General features: G+C 46.8%; 1 protein-coding gene across 1 annotated transcript; it reads right to left on the bottom strand.

Annotated features, from left to right (window-relative positions):
• Nucleotides 1–1,120: 1,120 nt before the first annotated feature.
• PXMP4 (peroxisomal membrane protein 4) lies at nt 1,121–14,980 on the bottom strand. Its single transcript, XM_059039111.2, has 4 exons — nt 14,703–14,980; nt 10,155–10,217; nt 6,164–6,362; nt 1,121–2,163 (listed from the first exon to the last, which is right to left on the bottom strand). Exons 1-4 carry the CDS (start codon nt 14,813–14,815, stop codon nt 1,900–1,902), a joined length of 639 nt encoding a protein of 212 aa, XP_058895094.1. The 5' UTR covers nt 14,816–14,980; the 3' UTR covers nt 1,121–1,899.
• Between the last annotated feature and the right edge of the window lie 80 nt (nt 14,981–15,060).

Below are 15,060 nucleotides of genomic sequence, written 5' to 3'. Positions count from 1 at the left end.
TGCGTGGGCTTCTCATGGCGGTGGCTTCTCTTGTTGCAGAGCAGGGGCTCTAGGTGCGCGGGCTTCAGCAATTGTGGCGCATGGGCTCGGTAGTTGTGGCTTACGGGCTCTAGAGCACAGGCTCAGTAGTTGTGGTGCACGGGCTTAGCTGCTCTGCTGCATGTGGGATCTTCCCGGACCAGGACTCGACCCCGTGTCCCCTGCATTGGCAGGCGGATTCTTAACCACCGCGCCACCAGGGAAGTCCATAATTTTCAAAATATAAAAAAAGACTGAAGTATGCCTATTCAAATTGGTGGTCCATGGACCAAATCTCCTGAAGAACTGTTTGATCTGTCAAGCTTGGTGGTTTTCAAAAATCAGTCTGGCACACGAGTCTCCAGTTCCCCACGTCCCTGTCACTCCCAACTGCATAGCACCCAGAACATTATCATTTATACCACTTGTCAGGCCCCTATAGGCATTTGAGTTTGCACCCCTATAACTAGCTAACATTTGCATAGCATAGTTTAGGTTTCTAAATTTAAAGTAAGGCACTAAAAAAACATGAGCTTTGAAATCATATAGATCTGGGTTCAAACCCTGGTTTGGCTGTCATACTATTAGTTGTATTACCTTGGGCAAGTTACTTCTCTTCTCTGATCCTCAGTTTCCACATCTGTGAAATGGAGATCAAAATACATACCTGCAAGGTCTCTGAATGGGATAAAAATAATTAGTGCAAAGCACCCAAGAGGAAGTAGGAGCTCACTACATGGATGTAATTAGTAGAGGCAGCCGTTGTAGTTACACAAGTCCAATGTGGACACCAGGTACTACTATGATTACCCTCACTTTACTAGAAACTGAGCCTCTGAGAAGTTAAGAAACTTCCCCAAGGTTACACAGTGGTGGAGTGGGGACTCAAACCCATGTCTTCTAGCTCTATATCTGCACTGTCCACTAGAATTTTCTGCGAGGGTAGAGCATATTATCTGTGCTATCTAAAACAGTAGCCACTAGCCACATGTGGCTAGTAATAAGCACTTGAAATGTGGCTGGTTGAAATTGAGAAATGCTGTAAGTGTAAAACACACACCTGATTTTGATGACTTACTACAAGAAAAAAGAATGTAAAATATCTCAGTAACTTTTACATTTATTACATGTTAAAATGATAATATTTTAGAAATACTGGGTTAAAAGATATGATTAAGGTTAATCTCACCTGCTTCTCCCCCCCGCTTTTTTTGGCCACACCCCACGACTTGTGGGATCTTAGTTCCCCAACCAGGGATTGAACCCGGGCCCTTGGCAGTGAAAGCTCAGAGTCCTAACCACTGGACCGCCAGGGAATTCCCTCCACTTTTTAAAAAATGTGGCTACTAAAAAAATTTCAATCACGTATATGACTCACATCGTGTTTCTACTGGACAGTGGAAACGCTAGAGCTTCTCCAGTAGAACACCTAAGACGAGGAACTGAATATTTTCTAAAAACGCATTTGCAACCCACTACCCACCAGCCAGGAGCCCTCTGTTCCAGAAGAACGGTCGGAAAACATACCCACCAGAAAGAGACTTCAGTGCCCTCCTCTGAGTGCGATGACCCCTGAGGCCCAGGGTGGGGTGTGACTTTCCCTGGTCTCACAGAGTCAGCAGCACAGCTGTCACCACGCCCAAGGCTCCTCAGCCTGATCTGGCAGCTCGTTCCACCATTCAAGAGTACCTAATGGGGTCTGAAAATCAGTGCTTTCACTTCGGCAAATGGAGCCCCGGGCTAATAAAAGTTAGAGTCTGAGACCCCGGGTCTTGAAACGGCCGGATCCCCTGGGATGATTCGCTGATGGAGCCAATCTTGAGCTGAGCCCGCCGATGGTGACTTGGGTGCGGGAGCCTCCATGAGCACCTTGGGGCCAAGTTACTCGGAGGGGCGCCTCTTGCTGTAGATGAGGAAGTCCGAGAGGTCGTGCCACACGTTGCTGTCCTCGTACAGGTAGGTCATGGAGGACTGCAGAGAGGGCTGCAGCGTGGGCCGGTGGTACTCGAAGAGCCACAGCACCAGCCCCCACAGTAACCCGGTGAACAACGGGAACGGGTCCCACCTGGGCTCAGGGATGTAGCCCTTCCCCACGCCCAGGCGGCACAGGGCAAACAGGAGGCGTGACATCAGGTACATGTTGATCTGAGGGAGCGAATGACAGGGAGGTGGGGGTTACAGGTGGGCCCAGCCACCGGGAACCTTCTGCCACCCTGGGGCGCCGCCTGCGTGCCAGGTGACTTGAAACGATTACGTAGCAGGCATTTAAATGTGACTGTTTATGGCTTTATTATTCTTTTTCATTAAAAAATCTGAAAAATGAATATATTTCCACTGCTCGAAACTAAAAGGTAGCTTGACAACAAAAAAACGCAATCCATAAAAGAAAAAAAATTAATAAACTGGATTTCATCAAAACTCAGAAGTTTTCCACTGTGAAAGCCCGTGTGAAGAGGTAGAAAAGAAAAGCTAGATTGGGAGAAAATATTTACAAACACATATCTGACAAAAACTAGTACTTGGAATATATTTTTAGAAACTCTCGAAACTCAACAGTGAAAAAAGAAACAATCCAGTTAGAAAATGGGCAAAAGACACAAACAGTTATTTCATTGAAGAGGTTACACAGAAGGAAAATAGGCACATGTAAAAAGGTTCAACTTCACTAAGCATCAGGGACATGCAAATTAAAACCACAATGAGATAGCACTATACACCTATCAAAATGTCTAAAATTTGAAATGTAATAAACCACATGCCAGCTAGGATGTGAAGAAACTGGATCACGCATATATTCCTGATAGGAATGTAAAACAGTACAATCACTCTGGAAATGCTTCATCAGTTTCTTATGAAACTAAGTATGTATGTACCATATGACCCAGCAATTGCACTCCTGGGTATTTACCCCAGAAGTGAAAACTTACGTTCACCAAAAACACGTACAAGAATGTTCTGAGTAGCTGCATGCCTAATAGCCAAAGACTGGAAGCAACCCAGATGTCCTTCAACAGGTATGTCCATAACATGGAACACCACTCAGCAATGAAAAGGAATGAACAGCTAATACATACAATAACTTGGATGAACTGCCAGGAAATGATGCTGAGTGAAAAAAGCCAATCCTCAAAGGTTACATACTACAATGACTCCATTTATATAACATCTTTTTAAATTGAAGTATAGTTGATTTACAATGTTGTGTTTGTTTCAGGTGTACAGCAAAGTGATTCAGCTGGGAACACATGTATATGTATAACTGATTCACTTTGTTGTAAAGCAGAAACTAACACACCATTGTAAAGCAATTATACTCCAATAAAGATGTTAAAAACAAAAAAGTGATTCAGCTATACACACATACATATACATATATATGTATATACATTCTTTTTCAGGTTCTTTTCCATTAAAGGTCATTACAAGATATTGACTATAGTTCCCTGTGCTATACAGTAGGTCCTTGTTGTTTATCTATTTCATACACAGTAGTGTGTATCTGTTAATCCCAAACTCCTAATCTGTGCCTCCCCTACCCTTTCCCCTTTGGCAACCATAAGTTTGTTTTCTATGTCTCTGAGTCTGTTTCTGTTTTGTAAGTAAGTTCATTTGTATCATTTTTTTAGATTCCACATATAAGCAACATCATATGGTATTTGCCTTTCTCTGTCTGACTTATTTCACTTAGTATGATAATCTCTAGGTCCATCCATTTTGCTGCAAATGGCATTATTTCGTTCTTTTTTATGGTTGAGTAATATTCCATTGTGTGTATATATATATATATATGTATATATGTATATATATATATATATATATATATATATATATATATATACACCACATCTTCTTTATCCATTCATCTGTGGACAGACATTTAGGTTGCTTCCATGTCTTACAAATAGTGCTGCTATGAACACTGGGGTGATGTATCTTTTCAAATTAGAGTTTTCGTCTTTTCCAGATATACACCCAGGAGTGGGATTACTGGATCATATGGCAACTCTATTTTTAGTTTTTTAAGGAAACTCCATACTGTTCTCCATAGTGGCTGCACCAATTTACATTCCCACCAACAGTGTAGGAAGGTTCCCTTTTCTCCACACCCTCTCCAGCATCTGTTATTTGTAGACTTTTTGATGATGGCCATTCTGACTGGTGTGAAGTGATACCTCACTATAGTTTTGATTTGCATTTCTCTAATAATTAGCGAGCTTGAGCATCTTTTCATGTGCCTGTTGGCCATCTGTATGTCTTCTTTGGAGAAATGTCTATCATATAACATTTTTGAAATGACAACATTTTTGAAATGACAACATTTTTGAAATGACAACATTTTTGAAATGGAGGTCAGAGCAGCTGTTGCCAGGGGTCAGGGAAAGGAGGGGAGAGGGAAGGAGACGGGTGTGTCCAGGATTCCTAGACTTTGGAAGTTCATAGACAAGTGAAATTTCTATCAAAAAAACAAAATTGGGGAAACTTTCCCAAAATACAAAATGCTCATATCCTTAGATTCCACAATTCCATGTCTAGGAACTTACGGACAGACTAACATAAGTACAGGAAGATGTCTGAACAAAGATGTAGACTGCAGTGTGTGTGTGTGATGGCCAAAGGCTAAAGAGCCTCTAAATGTCCATCCAGAGGAGACTGTGAAATCAAGGCTGGTCCATCCCATCAGCAGAGGGCTCTACTAATGTTATAAAGGATAAGGGAATGACAAGAGAGGCCTCCAAGATACACTGTTACATGAAAAAAAATGTAGTATGATCTCATTGGTGGAAAACTCTTACTACATACAAGGACACAAGAACAGACAAGTTCTGAAAGGCTACACAATACAGTTAAAGTGACTGTCTATATGTATATGTATAACTGATTCACTTTGCTGTGCAGCAGAAACTAACACAACATTGTAAATCAACTATACTCCAATAAAAATTAATTTTTAAAAAGTGACTATCTCGGGCTTCCCTGGTGGCGCAGTGGTTGAGAATCCGCCTGCCGATGCAGGAGACACGGGTTCGTGCCCTGGTCCGGGAGGATCCCACGTGCCGCGGAGCAACTAAGCCCGTGAGCCATGGCCGCTGAGCCTGTGCGTCCGGAGCCTGTGCTCCGCGACGGGAGAGGCCACAACAGTGAGAGGCCCGCATACCACAAAAAAAAAAAAAAAAAAAAAAAAAAAAAAGTGACTATCTCTAGACAGTGGCTGGACATTTGGTGGGGGACAGGAACATTCTTTCCAATTTATTTTCTAATTTTATCATGAGGTATTCTAAGCACCCAGAAGTGTGCCAGGCACATAGGGGGTGCTTAGTTTGCATTATTTAAAATGTGAAAATAAAATATTATTTTTATAATTTAAGAATAAGGGCTTCCCTGGTGGCGCAGTGGTTGAGAGTCCACCTGCCCATGCAAGGGACACGGTTCGTGCCCTGGTCCGGGAAGATTCCACATGCCGCGGAGCGGCTGGGTCCGTGAGCCATGGCCGCTGAGCCTGCGCATCCGGAGCCTGTGCTCTGCAACAGGAGAGGCCACAACAGTGAGAGGCCTCAACAGTGAGAGGCCTGTGTACCGCAAAAAAAAAAAAAAAAAAAGAATATTTAAGAAATTTGAGGGAGGCAAATTGGAAAGACTGCCAACTTTCATATTGCCCAAGAAGGATGCTAAAACAGGAGCAGCAGCAACGATTAGCATTTAGTTTCATCACCTCATTAAAAAACAGAACTTTAACCAGAAAAAAAGGGCAAGTTACAGAATAAGAGACAATTCTTTGAATGTTGTATGTTTTGTTTTATGAAAATCTTACTCCAGGGTCATGTTTTTTTCTCACATCACTGCAGAGTGGTGTTTTGTGTTTTTGTTTTGTTTTGTTTTTTTAAATCTTTGCCCCAGAGAGCTGCACACACATTGATTTGGGGAATCATGGAATTCCAACAAGGCACCTGGTTAACAGAGCGGGAAACTGAGGGGGAAGTGACCTTCCCAAGGTCACACAGGGACTGGTGAACCACAGACCCTCGGACCCGGAAGGGAACCAAGAGCTTGTCTTCTTTGACTCCCATCCCCAACTCTATGCCTGAATCCTGTCCCACACTCCTCCTCCAGCCCTCTCCCCAACCCACATCCAGGAGAGGGCCTTTACCTGGCTGTTGATGTTATTGTTGTTTCCAAACACCAGGACGCCCCCAAGGAAGGCAGCCAGGAATGAGTGCACCTGGTAGGTCTCGCCCTGGAGGTGGGACTGCAGGGCGCAGAGTCCCTTGTAAGTGAACACAAAGCTGGCCAGGTTCCGGGAGTGAGTGTACGTGGCCTGCAGGATTGCCCACAGCTTCTCCCGGAGGCTGCACAAACACAGGGAGCCACCATGAGTGCAGGCCTAGCCACCCCCAGGGCATTCACCCACCTGGCACGCAAAACTGACCCAGGCAAGGAGCTCATGGGCCGATGCTAATTCAACCCTGGGCCTCTATGCTCCATGTCCTTGGGGCTGCTCCCTCACTGGATTCCAGCCTTGACTCCAACCCACCTCCTCCGAAAGGTCTTCCCTGACCACTCTACATAAAAGAACGCCCATCATATTCTGTTCCCTTACCCAACTTTTCTTTCATAGCTTATCACCACCTGACATTTATATACTTGCTTATTATCTCCCCCAACTCCCACCCCATCCCAGTGGAAGCTACCAGAGAGTGGTGTCTACATCTGGTTTGTTCATCCTCAGCCCCCAGTACAAGGCCTGGCACATAGTAGGTGCTCAATAAATTTTTTTTTTTTGGAGTGAAGATGTGAAGAAATGAATGAGCGAGTGAGTATGTACTATGTGCTGGATCTGGGGATACAAGTCTGAGAAAAAAGAGATCTGCTTGCTGCCCTCATGAGGTTTATGATCTAAAGGGAGAGGGAATTATCAAATGAATAATCACAACACAAAGGTCAGACTTTGACCTTGACAAGACATGATCCTGGGGTGTGAAGAATGAGGAGTCAGTGAGGTCAGGAAGGGAGAGGAGTTGCATCCCAGGCGGTGGATCAGCACGTGCAAAAGTCCTGAGGAGGGACAGAGAATGGGGAGTAAAGGAACAGAGAGAAACCATTAAGGCCTGAGCAGAAAATGTGTGGGGCAAAGGCTGTGGGGGATAGGCGGGGCCGTGCTAAGTTTTGTCTTTATCCTGAGAGAAGCAAACATTTAAGTAGGACAGATGAGTTGATTTATTTTTAAAAAAATCACTAGGGGGCAGTGAGGAGAACCAGGGAGAGGAGCAGAGTGTATTCTGGGAGATCAGTTCAGGGCTGGCAAATGCAAGGGCCCTCAAGGCTGGAGAAGGACCTTGAAGTGTGTCTTCTGGGACCTGTAGAAGTCTTCCAGGTGAGTGGGGAGAGCCAGGAGTTAGCTGGTTCTCAGCCCATAGGAACATGGGCCCAGCGCTGACAGTTTTAAGGCAAGCTGGATTTCCCACTTGTCAAGTGTTGGCACTAATCCTCCCTTCAAAATGTTTCTAGAATCTGAACACCTCTCACCTCCACTGCCACCATCAAGGTCTGGGTCACCACAGTTACTCAACTGGATTATTGCCACAGCCTCCTACTTTACACCTACTTCTGCCCTTGACCCCTAGCAGCAAACTCTTCACTCTCTCACTATTAAAAGATAAGTCAAATAGTGGCATGTCCCTATACAAATTCTTACAACAATTTCCTGTTTCACTTAAAGGAAAAGCCAAACTCCTCTCTATGACCTAAAGCTGGACAGGATGGGCCTAGGTTACCCCTGTGGCCTTCCTCTCTTTGTTTTCTCCCCTGCAATCCCTCTGCTGCAGCCTCCTCAAACTCACCAGGCATGATCCCACCTCAGGACCCTTGCACTGGCTGTTCCCTTGGCCTGAAACACTCTTTCCCTTGATACCCACTTGGCCAACTCTTCCATCTCCTTCAAGTCTTTACTTGAATGTCACTTTCTCACTGAGGCCTTTCCTATTTAGTTCTGCAGCCTGCCCCTCCTCCAGCACTCTGGATCCCCTTTCCCTCTTTCCCTGCTTTAATATTTCTTTCCCACAGCCCATACAATCTTCTAACATATCATATACTTTCCTTATTATGTTTATTTTCTGCTACTCCTTGCTAGAATGCAAGCTTTACAAGGGAAGTGATCATTCTCTGTTTTTTTTCACTGCTGTATCCCCAGCACCTAAAAACAGTGTCTGGGGGCTTCCCTGGTGGCACAGTGGTTGAGAATCTGCCAGCCAACGCATGGGACATGGGTTCCAGCCCTGGTCCGGGAAGATCCCACATGCTGCGGAGCAACTAAGCCCGTGTGCCACAACTACCAAACCTGCGCTCTAGAGACCACAAGCCACAACTACTGAGCCAGCATGCCAAAACTACTGAAGCCTGGGTGCCCTAGAGCCCACGCTCCGCCACAAGAGAAGCCACCGCAATGAGAAGCCTGGGCACCGCAACGAAGAGTAGCCCCTGCTCGCCGCAGCTAGAGAAAGACCATGCGCAGCAACGAAGATCCAGTGCAGCCAAAAATAAATAAATAAAAATAAATAAATTTATTAAAAATAATAATAATCTTTGGGTGTCTGGCACATGCTCAATAAATATTTACTAAATGAATGAGTTCAATTTAAAAAAATGATTCGGAGGGCAAAAACTAAAACAAAAATAAATTTTAAAAAGGAAAAATACAGGGCTTCCCTGGTGACGCAGTGGTTAAGAATCCGCCTGCCAATGCAGGGGACACAGGTTCGAGCCCTGGTCCGGGAAGATCCCACATGCTGTGGAGCAACTAAGCCCGTGCACCACAACTACTAAGCCTGTGCTCTAGAGCCCACAAGCCACAACTACTGAGCCCACGCACTGCATCTACTGAAGCCTGCCCACTCTAGAGCCCATACCCTGCAACAAGAAATGCCACTGCGATGAGAAGCCCGCACGCTGCAATGAAGAGTAGCTCCCGTCACCGCAACCAGAGAAAGCCTGTGCACAGCAACGAAGATCCAACACAGCCAAAAATTATAAATAAATATAAATAAATAAATAAAAAGGAAAAATACATAAAGAAAAGATCTTACAGGGACTTCCCTGGTGGTCCAGTGGTTAAGACTCCATGCTTCCACTGCAGGGGACGTAGGTTTGATCCCTGGTGGGGGAACTAAAATCCTGCATGCTGTGCAGCACAGCAAAAAAAAAAAAAAAAAACTTGCAAGCTGGATTTGAGTAGTAGGGTGTCCACATGTGATTTTTTTTTTTGGTTGTGCCAGGTCTTAGCTGTGGCAGGCGGGCTCCTTAGTTGCAGCATGTGTGCTCCGCAACTCACGGGCTCCTTAGTTGTGGCCTGTGGGCTCCTTAGTTGCAGCTCACTGACTCCTTAGCTGCAGCATGTGTGCTCCTTAGTTGCAGCCTGCAGCCTCCTTAGTCGTTGCATGCAAACTCTTAGCTGCGGCATGCACGTGGGATCTAGTTCCCTGATCAGAGACTGAACCTGCATCCCCTGCATTGGAAGGCGGATTCTTAACCACTGAGCCACCAGGGAAGTCCCCCATGTGTGATTCTTATAAGCTCCAGATGAGGCTACATACATTAAAAACTAGACCCCAAAGTGATTTCTGAGAAGTTTCTTGAGGGAAGTTATGGGAGATCAGACGAAGGCCAGGAAGTCTGAACAAGGGCAGAAGGTAGGTCATGAACAGTTTTCCTGAAAAAGTGATCCTCAGAGAACTGGTATGGGTTGCTAGGAAGGAAATAAAGGTGGGGTAGAAGAGGAAAGGGCATTCCTGGTGGGGGGTACTGCATGAGAAACGTAAGAATGTGCCATTCATGTGGCACATGAATGAATGGCAGTGAGTCTTGGTGCCAAGGGCACCCCAGGGTGGATGTGGGGGAGTAGGGGGGATGTCCCTGAGGTCAGGCTGCAGAGGGCCTTGAAGGCCACACCTGGAAGCTGGGCTTCTCTGGAGGACAGTGAGGAGCCAGGGGAATTTTCGAGATGCGAAAATAGAATCAGACTTGTGCTTTAGGAGGTGGTGGTGCCGACAGGTTAGACCCAGCTAGGAAGCTACTGCAACAGCCCTGGCACTGAGGGGTGACCACATTCTCTCCCAGTTTGAAGGGTGTGCAGAGGGGATGGGTACCTGCCACTCCGGAAGAGAAAGGTCATGACCAGTGCGTGAGGGGCCCGGATTTTGGCTCCATAGCTGTAGAAACAAAAGAAAAACAGTTACTACAGCACCACTGAATCAGTTTCTTGCTCTCTCCATGTGCCCCCTCCCCATCCCTAATCCTGACATCATTTGGGGAGGGAAAATAATTCTGGCTTTCAAGTTAGAGCTGGGTTCAAAGTGGATAGTACAGGGACTTCCCTGGCAGTCCAGTGGTTAAGACTCCGCACTTCTGGGCTTCCCTGGTGGCGCAGTGGTTGAGAATCTGCCTACTAATGCGGGGGACACGGGTTCGAGCCCTGGTCTGGGAGGATCTCACATGCCTCGGAGCAACTAGGCCCGTGAGCCACAACTACTGAGCCTGCGTGTCTGGAGCCTGTGCTCCGCAACAAGATATGCGGCGATAGTGAGAGGCCCGCGCTCCGCGATGAAGAGTGGCCCCCGCTTGCCACAGCTGGAGAAAGCCCTCGCACAGAAACAAAGACCCAACACAGCAAAAATAAATAAATAAATAAATAAACTCCTACCCCCAACATCTTCTTAAAAAAAAAAAAAAAAAAGACTCCGCACTTCCAATGCAGGCAGTGCGGGTTCGAGCCCTGGTGGGGGAACTAAGATCCCGCATGCCACTTGGTGTGGCCAAAAAAAAAGAAAAAAAACCAAACCAAAGTGGGTAGTACAAAGGAAATAATATTTGGTGCCAAAGCCCTGCCCTGTTTTGCTGTACACACTTGGATAAATCATTTAACATCTCTGAGCCTCCCTTCTCCCATCAGTTAAAAGTATTCTCGGGCTTCCCTGGTGGCGCAGTGGTTGAGAGTCCGCCTGCCGATGCAGGGGACACGGGTTCGTGCTCCGGTCCGGGAAAATCCCACATGCCGCGGAGCGGCTGGGCCCATGAGCCATGGCCGCTGGGCCTGCGCGTCCGGAGCCTGTGCTCCGCAACGGGAGAGGCCACAACAGTGAGAGGCCCGCGTACAAAAAAAAAAAAAAAAAGTATTCTCCATTTCAGAGTTGCTTCTGGCAGTTAAGGACATAGTGCATGTAAAAGTTCCTAATTCAACCAATATTAGTGTCTCTGCCCTTCTTTTTCTTCTTTATTGGACTTCCCCTTGCCCCACCAAGTTCTCCTGCTGTCTGGCCCCAATCTTACCAGGCTATAAGGTCTAAAAATCTTTGGCAGCCTCCTTGAGACAACTGTCATGAGCCCCATATTGTCATATGAGGATCTGTGAGGCTTGCTTGAAACAGCAGAAGACTGGGAGCAAACATGTGTCTATCCACAGGGGGCTACTGGGTAAACAAATCATGGACCCAGCAGCCAGTGGAATGAATACCACACAGCTGTACAAGAACGAGCTGGCTGTATATGTGCTCTATGCTTGGTTAGAGCAAGGTGCGTAAACTTCTATAAAGTTCTAACGTTTTATGCCTTTTGTGAATATGCTACCTAATTTTCAAAAAATAAGTCAAATAAAAAATGTGATCAAGTGACAGCAGTGTTACTGTAGTGGTGGCCACACTGAATGGCTTCTTTTCTCACTGCCTAGCTGTGGGCAGGGCCCTCATCCTGGCCCCAGCAAGCTCTCTGCTCCACCTCCTCCAAAGTCATGTCTCTTTCCCCTGAATAAAGAGACCCTTGGCCTCCTCCAGCTGGCCAGGGCTAAAAGGGTCCTTCCTTATACCACAGACACAAGCAGAACGATACCCCCAACTCCCTACATCTGCTTGGCCCCCTACCCAAACTCCTCAAACTCAGGTGGGAGCCACTTACTACCACTCACAGGATCACTCTGCATCTTGAAAAATGGGATGCCCTGGATTAAAAAGGATTAAAGGATACGCAGGTACAGTGTGATATCCTGGAAGATCCTGGTCTAGACAAACTTGCTATAGAGGACATTTGGCGGACAACTGGAACACTTTGTCTATCAACTGGACAGCAGTCAACATTATAGGATTATGATTAATTTCTTAAATGTAATCATGATAATCTAGCCATATAGGAAAATGCTCTTATTTTCAGAGATGCACATTGATATATTTAGGAGTGGAGCATCAAAATGAGTTACATTTCACACAGTTCATACGTCTCAGTTCTCAGTCATCCAAGTTGGCCTCCCTGAATGGATGGGCTCTCTTGACAAACAGCCACCTCCAGGCCTTTGTTCAAACCATCCCCTCTGCCTGAGATGCCCTTATCACCCCCAGCAAATTCCAACTCAGCCTTCAAAATGGCACCATCACCTCCTCTGTAAAACGTTCCTGATCATCTGGTATTGCCATGGTAATTTAATCATCAGTCTCCCCACTTTGAATCCAGGTCCTTACAGATGGGCTTGGGCCCACTGATGTTATCTCAGGGCCCACCCTACCCTGGTCACACCAAAGCATGACTGATATGATCTGGCCAGACCCAGCGGGAACCACCTTCTCCCTGACTCTGGGTGCCCATGGAAGCCAAGAGGCTGGCATTGAGATCAGGTATCCTTGGGTTTGAATCCTGGCTCCAACCCTGACTAAGTGACTTGACCATGAGCAATGAATCTTCCTCTCTGAGCCACAGTCTTCTCATCCAGAAAATGGGGACAATGGCAATTCCTACATTGCACATTCATTCATTCAATAAATATTTGAGAGCCTACTATGTACCAGGTACTAGGAATATAGCAAGGAACAAAATAGATTAAACTTTCTGTCCCCATTGTTGCAGCAAAAATAGAAATTAGACTTTTCTGATAGACAAGGAAAATAAAGTAACAATGAACAGCCTGGGGAAACAGCATAAACAGGACTGAAAGAGTTCATCAAACCTAGTTTTATTTTAACTGTTACTATTCTGTAGTGTCTGCAACTAGATTTGTCCTTCACAAAGCTAACCTCTTAATATTCTCTGACACTATGTGAATTACATCCTGTACCTATCACTCCCTTACTCTGTGTGAATTATACCCTGCCCCTAACACTCTCTGATCCCGTGTGAATTACATTATCCACCTGGTATTTACACTCCCTGCACTCACTTGGTAGCAAATCAACCCTTGTGAGGTCTGCATTTCAGAAAGAAGGTCACAGGCCTACAACCCAGAGGCCAACAGACCCAATTACCAAACAGACCCAATTACCAGGCTGCCTGAGGCCAGCTGTGACTGTTGGAAATAAGGCAAGAAGCTAACTGCAAGACCTTAATTACTTTGAGCCTTATCACCTACCAGACCACCAGTCCCGGCTATATAACCTTGCCCTATTCCCCAGAGACGGGGGGGGCACAGTTCTTGAGGTGCTAGCTGGCTGTGTTTCCCCTTTGCCTGGCAAAGAATAAAGCTTCTTCTTTTCTTCCAAATCTCTGTCTCTGTTTTTGTTTGGCATTGGTGCACAGAGAGCCAAGATTTTTGGCATCACCATGAAGCTCACTTTCCAGTGAGAAAGACAGTAGAAAAACAGGATACATAAGTGAACTACTTAGTGTCAGATGGTGGTAAGTATTATGGAGAAAAATTCAGTAAGGAAGGAGGTGGGAAGTTCAGGGATGGCTTCATTGAGGAGGTGACAATCAGAGGCTTGAACAAGGAGAAGGAGTGAGCCAGTCAGACATCCATGTGAATAGAACAATAATTACAGCAGCCAACAGTTATATACATACCAGGCACTGTGCTAAGCATTTCACACATAGTGACTCAAGCCTCTGACAGTGTAAGTACTATTATCAGCCCCATTTTATAGAAATTGAGGCTTAGAGAAGCTAAAAGACTTGCTCAAGATCACGCAGGTAAGGGGCACCAGGATTCAAACCAAGGTGGTCACATCCACACAATCATGCCATGCTGCCACTAAAATGCCAACTTCAAGAGCACGCATATCTTCCATTTGTTCCCTGATGCGTCCCCAGTTCTGGCACAGTAGGCTCTCAATAAATGATAGCTGCTATGCATGAAGTTTAAAGGAAGCTGAGCTCCCGTCCTGGCACTAGCCAGGGGAAATGACCCCAAGACCTCTTCTGCAGGTCTTCAATTTGCTCAGCAAATATTTGCAGCTTCATTTACATCACGCCTGAGGCTTATCAGGAGTCCCCTGTGCCAGAAGCGACTTACAAAAGAGAACTGAGAAGCGGGATGAAAGCCCACGCGCACCTTAATGGAGGGAGCACAGAGAGGCAGGGCCGCTGGCTGGCTAGAGGCCAGAGTCCAGCTTTCCATTAGACACAAGGGCACACAGCGGCGGGAGAGGGGAAACTGGGCCCAAATGAAGGGAGACAGGGGCTGCTTGGGAGGCAGTCAAGCAAGAGGTCCAGGTTGCAAAGCACGGAAGACCCAGAAACAGTGTAGTGGGAGCCCCGGCTCAGAAGACGCTCGGAACCCAAAATCCAGCGCCCACTGCGCCGATACTGGACACCGAGAGACCTAGGGACACACTAGGGCTGCTCAGGGGCGCACAGCGCGGCGGCGCCGGTCCCGGAACCCACTTCTCCGACCCCATCAGATCGATCCCTCAGCCGCTGCCCCGCCCCACCGCCCGACTTACACAGCCCCGTTCCGGAAGCCCTTAAGCATGGACAACGCTGCGTGGTAGCGGCGCTTGCGCAACAGTGCGTTGATCGCAAGGAGCAGAGTCCGCAGCTGCGGCGGGGCGGCCATAGTGCAGGCGGCGCGCGGGGTGGCGGGCACCGAGCAGGACGCCCGCCCTGACAGCTCGGGGTTCCTCCTGCACAACCCTCAGCGCCCGACAGGGCCGGGCAGCGCAGCCACGTCTTTGCGCCCATAAGGTGCGTCTGCTGTCACTCATACAAGGAGAGCCAATCACAGGACTCACTCATCTCACCAGGGGAATGGGACACAAGCACTCTCCCTAATAGCGGTCTGATTGGAAGAGAGGGAGAGCT

Source organism: Kogia breviceps, chromosome 14 (assembly GCF_026419965.1).
Source record: "Kogia breviceps isolate mKogBre1 chromosome 14, mKogBre1 haplotype 1, whole genome shotgun sequence".
Lineage (NCBI taxonomy): Eukaryota > Metazoa > Chordata > Mammalia > Artiodactyla > Physeteridae > Kogia > Kogia breviceps.
The sequence above is the reverse complement of the archived record's forward strand: the minus strand, read 5'-3'. Positions and strand labels throughout refer to the sequence as shown.